Source organism: Pteropus vampyrus, unplaced genomic scaffold (assembly GCF_000151845.1).
Source record: "Pteropus vampyrus isolate Shadow unplaced genomic scaffold, Pvam_2.0 Scaffold160, whole genome shotgun sequence".
NCBI classification, from domain to species: domain Eukaryota; kingdom Metazoa; phylum Chordata; class Mammalia; order Chiroptera; family Pteropodidae; genus Pteropus; species Pteropus vampyrus.
Genome location: NW_011888941.1, coordinates 3,439,447 through 3,444,485, shown reverse-complemented (window position 1 = coordinate 3,444,485; position 5,039 = coordinate 3,439,447). Strand labels below are relative to the sequence as shown.

The 5,039-nt window shown below is 42.9% G+C and overlaps 1 protein-coding gene across 1 annotated transcript in view; it reads left to right on the top strand.

Annotated features, from left to right (window-relative positions):
- The window catches only part of TGFBRAP1 (transforming growth factor beta receptor associated protein 1), a 36,976-nt gene that overhangs the window by 22,887 nt on the left and 9,050 nt on the right, over positions 1 to 5,039 (top strand). Inside the window, exons 6-9 of the mRNA XM_023536608.1 lie at positions 465 to 574; positions 1,147 to 1,204; positions 3,041 to 3,184; positions 4,795 to 4,941. Coding sequence (XP_023392376.1) covers positions 465 to 574; positions 1,147 to 1,204; positions 3,041 to 3,184; positions 4,795 to 4,941 — 459 coding nt within the window. The remainder of the gene's footprint in view (positions 1 to 464; positions 575 to 1,146; positions 1,205 to 3,040; positions 3,185 to 4,794; positions 4,942 to 5,039) is intronic.

Below are 5,039 nucleotides of genomic sequence, written 5' to 3'. Positions count from 1 at the left end.
CCCATGCTTTACGCACCAGGGCAGTTAAACTGCAGTGACGGACTCGATCGGAGTCGGCAGCTTCCTCCTCCAGGGCAGGTGGGCAGGTGGTCGAAACTTTCGGAGCCTCAGGGTTCTTTCTTTAAAAAAATGTTGGGTGACCTTGAACTCCATTAAGCAATAAGAGTCTTTGTCTGTGATTTTTGTTATGTATTTGAAATGGCGAAAGTACTGAAGAAACCCTGCAGGGACTATGGCGGTTCCATCGCCTGATCCCATTCGGACGCCGAACAGGAAAATGCACTGACGCCTCATGGTAACGACTTGGGGTGTTAGGATCCGGGGAGTCAGTGTGACTTTCTGAAACGTAAAGGAAAAGAGAAGGGTCTCAGCAAACAGTTTGATGTCTTGAGAGTTTGCTCTTTGCAGGAAGAAATCCGACACTCCCTGGGTCACCTGTTGGGAAGGAGGAGGGCCAGGAGTAGGACATACTTGCAGAACTTGAGAGAGTGGGGACGGCTCACTGCCCAGGCAATGCCAACGTCATTGCTAATCCTTTACCACTTATAAATGAGGAAATGGAGGCCCAAGGAAGGTAATCTACTTGATCAAGGTCATATAGGTCATAAGCAATGAAGCCGGAATTGAAACTCATGTCCTTGAACTCTGGGTTGCCTTGCCCAGGGCCCCTCTGACGTTCTCTTCTCTGCGATGCCTGGATGCTGTTGTCCTTTATTGCTGTTTTGTCCAGACTCCTTACCCCTTCTTTCAATAATAGCTCAGACAACATACCTTCTGAGTGGTCTTTTAATGTTGGGTTAATAATAGCCAACTGAAGAGAGATGAAATTATATAACATTTGACGCGCATCATAAGGTAATTCCAAATGTGAGTTCTGGTAGTATAATTACAGTTTTATTTGTCAGCTGATCTTGGGCTTTAATATGACCCTTTTTGGAGATTGATAGGGCACACATTTTAATAGCATAAGTAAATAATCAGAAACGAAGATCCTTTTGTTGTTCGAAATTTGTTATTGAACTCTGAGTTGAAAAGAATATGGGCCAGGGAGGAGGCGTGGAAGAGGGTCAAGGGGTGTTGCTATGGTGGTGCTGCCTACAGAAGGTGGTGGGTACCAGGGTCATTCACCACACTGTTTTCTTCCAGGTACTTTGCACTCGGACTGCTCTATCATTATAATAACCAGGATGCGGCTGCAGTGGAGGTTAGTTCAAAAGCATTTTAGCCTTAATGTAAAGATCAGTACTGTTTAACTTAGTGTTACTTAAAAATTAAATCACAAAGTGATAGAGGCCACTTCTGCCTGATCTATAACCTTTGTTACAGGACAAAATTAATACTGTTTTTAGAAAATGAATTTCTTGAGAAATGTTGGCCATGAGTTTATTTTTTCTTTGTCCTTACATCTCTGTAAAGAACATTTTCAAGACTGAGTTTTTGAAAATCTAAGAAATAAAAATATGATTTCTTATTGCGGCACAAGGCATAGGACATCTCTGCCTTATCAGAAAGTTAAAACTGGGACTAACAAACAGTTTGTTTATAATTTCCCATTAATGTTAATACATTTATGATATTAATAACTGTTAATGACAATAACTGTTGCCAGTGAGCTGGGTCAGTTATTATCCCCATGTCATCTGCGACAAAACTAAAGCTGATCAAGGCTTGTCACTTAGCCGGGGTCATCCCACTGGTCGTTAGTAGAGCTGGGATTCGAACCAGTGTTCTAGGTGGCCCTGGCAAGGATGCCAAGCCTGAATGGACATGACCCTGAGGTTAGTCTTGTCTCTTGTCGTGCACCTGACATGTGACTGATTTTATCTCATTCTCAGGAGACTGTCCTCCATCTGTTAGTTGTCATATGCTGGTACCATTTATATCGTGCCTTCCTCATGTGCCTGTTGTTTCATTTTGTTTTGTTTTGTGAGCGGCAAAGACCATCCTCAGTACTTACCAAGCCAAAGTCAACTTTGTGACTGGCAAAGCCACACATGTATTTAGTTAAATCATTATAGTAACATCATTGTAAAATTGGTTTTAAAAAATGGGTTTCCATCAACAGGCACCCAATGGCTATGAGTAGATTTGGGTGTGAAAGATAAAACTTTTACTTTTTACATCATATAATTCTAAGAATTGCAGCTTAATGCAAGTATAATAATATTAGCAGAGGTATATATAAAGATTTGCAAAATTGAAATAATATGAAAGAAATCTCCATATGTGGCAGAATTCTATTTTTAAAAAATGACACATTTCAATGTACGTGTGATTTGGTTTGGGGCGTTCGGTGCTGAAGAAACTCGTACCATAAACAGTGTTGGTGTGCTGATACCAGAATTACAGAGTTTATGCTGCCTGCCCTGTTTCGTGGGCTTCTTGCTGGTGATGCAGTTCAGAAGTGCAGCCTCCATCTCCTCTGCCTCCCTTGTGATACCACCTCATTCTGGGGTTCTGAAAGTAAGCTTCAGCTAACACTGCAGGGAAGCTTCTGGATGAATGGCAGAGGCCTTTGATTACTAGGCCTTTGATTACTTTGAGCCCGTGTGTAAAAGAACATCAGAACACTAGGGGACAGAATCACTAAAGTCTTTAAAAGCAAAGTATTTGACTATCACAGTCGCAAAGGACTTCAAAATCAAGAAATCCTGTGATAGAGAAGGTGGAAACAGCCTAGTTGATGGATGTAGGTGAATTTCTCCTGTGGTGAGATGTTTTCAGTAATCGTTTTGTTTATTTCACAAAGAAACATTTTTAATACACCCACCTCTTCCTATACATTATCTTTACTATTTGTGTTACTGTGATATCATTAAAAAGGAAAGAAAAAGAATCTGGTGCTTTATTTTCTCTATTTCTTGGGCCATGTCTTCCACATTTCTTTAGTTCTCTGAAAAAAATTAAAATTGATTTAAGCATTTAAATTCTGTCCTACTACTTTTGAGTATCAGAAGGCCAAGTACGTAAACATGTGCCCTTTCTCAGCTGACTAAAGGGTATGTGACCTGCTGTCCGTTTTATTGCTGCTCCTCTCCAGCTGTGGGTGAACATCGTGAATGGGGCCATCCACGACTTGACTCGCGCAGACCTGTACGAGTATGTCGTTGATTTCCTTACCTACAGCTCCAACCAAGAACTAGTGTGGAAGTACGCCGACTGGGTCTTACAGAAGAGTGAGGAGGTTTGTGCTTCATAAGTGTATTCTCTTGGGGAGGGGGCTGGTAAAAAACAGATAAAACCTTGAAAAAAACTGATAAAACTATGCAGTTGATAAAACTACGCTTCAGCCTCTCTATCTGCTTTCTTTGCTCCTTTAAAATGTCCCTTCGAGCCATCTGAATCCCAGCTTTTAGGAAAGTTCGAGGTTTCAGTGCTTCTGAGACACACTGTTCAGCATCCTGACTGGGACAGACCACTTTTGTAGAAAAGCAAGGAGCATAGCCAGGCCCCATTCTTAACATCTTAAAAACGTGTGTTTGTGAACCGCCACCCCTAAGTCTGGCACTTCTGTTCTCTATGGGCTGGAGCAGGATCAGATGGTTGTCATGCAGGGCTGGGCACCAGGCCTGGGCCACACCAGGCAAACCGATGCCCTGTGTGTCATGCTTAGGATGGAGGGAGAGAAGCCCCAGAGATGACTGGGAGTGAGGGAGCATTTCCGTTATCACTGTTAAAAACGTCTCCATTTCTTTGGCTTCCCTTGGAGGGACACATTAGCTTCCTGGCAGGACCTTGGTCATAAATGTCGAGTCTCTGTGTGTCGCATTCACTGTTCTAAAATCTGAGTTGGAAAATATTCTCCATGGGGCTGTTGTAACTGGGAGGTCAGAGCCCGTGTGCTTCATGTACGTTTTACTCCATCTTTACTTTGCCTCTGTGCACATGCATGGACAGCTTGCCCTGACGGTGCTCACGCACCCCTGCAATGCAGATCCGATGCTGTTGAAAGCTTCGGTCACTTCCCAGTGCTAGTGGATGATAACATCACATCAGGCACAGAATCCTTTGTCCCTGATAGTGTGCCGGTCCCTTGACATATGTCATCTCTTTTAAACATTGCAACACCCCCGCAGGGTGTACATTTATAGATGAGGAAACTGAAGCTCAGAGAGCTTAAGGAACTTTCCCAAGAGCATAGCATACAGTTGCTAGAGCTGTGCTATGCTGCTTTTCTCATATTTTGGGTTTGTGGTGTGCACACTTGTGTGTGTGTGTGTATTTGAGCATGCACACATAAGTGCCCAGAGGAGGTGCAGGATGGATTTACTTCCCTACTTGCCTCATTAGCATTTCCTTGGAAGGTAGAATCATGCAGTGAGTGCCATTAGACAGGCACAGGGCAGTGGCCTGGGAACTTGTCAGGGACTGGTGTGGCTCTCACAGAGTAGGTCTCAGTGTTGGGAGAACCGAGTTTACTGAGTGTTCAGCACATTATTTTTTCACATACTATTCAACAAGTGACCGTCCGTGTTTTGGAGTGATCTAAGTATTATAAACTTTTGCTTCGTGAGTTGTCGAAACTTGCTACCAATAAGTGCTTCATTCTTTTATTTCCAACCATTTAAAAAATAATTCACCCAGATGTGTGAGGAAGGTTTCAGAGCTTAGCCGCCTTTCCTATCTTTGCTATATGCTCTTCAGTCTCTGTCGATGTTTCATGCTGCACTATTTTTCTGTATTGTCATATTTTTGACAGTGGTTTTGCCCGAAGCATGAATATGTAGTGCTCAGAATAAAGATAAGACAGTGACTTTGAAAAGCATACTAACTCAATCTCTGCTCTTCTTTTAGGTTGGAGTTCAAGTTTTCACCAAGAGACCTTTGGACGAACAGCAGAAGAACAGTTTCAATCCAGATGACGTTCTCACTTGCCTGCAGAAATACCCTAAGGCCCTTGTTAAATATCTGGAACATCTAGTTACAGACAGGGGGCTGCAGGTGAGCCCTTCAGAACTTAGACTGAGCTGTGGGGGCTGCCATGTCACGGTACTAACTTAGAGATGGAATCCGACCATACGTAATGTTTTGTGCTCCCC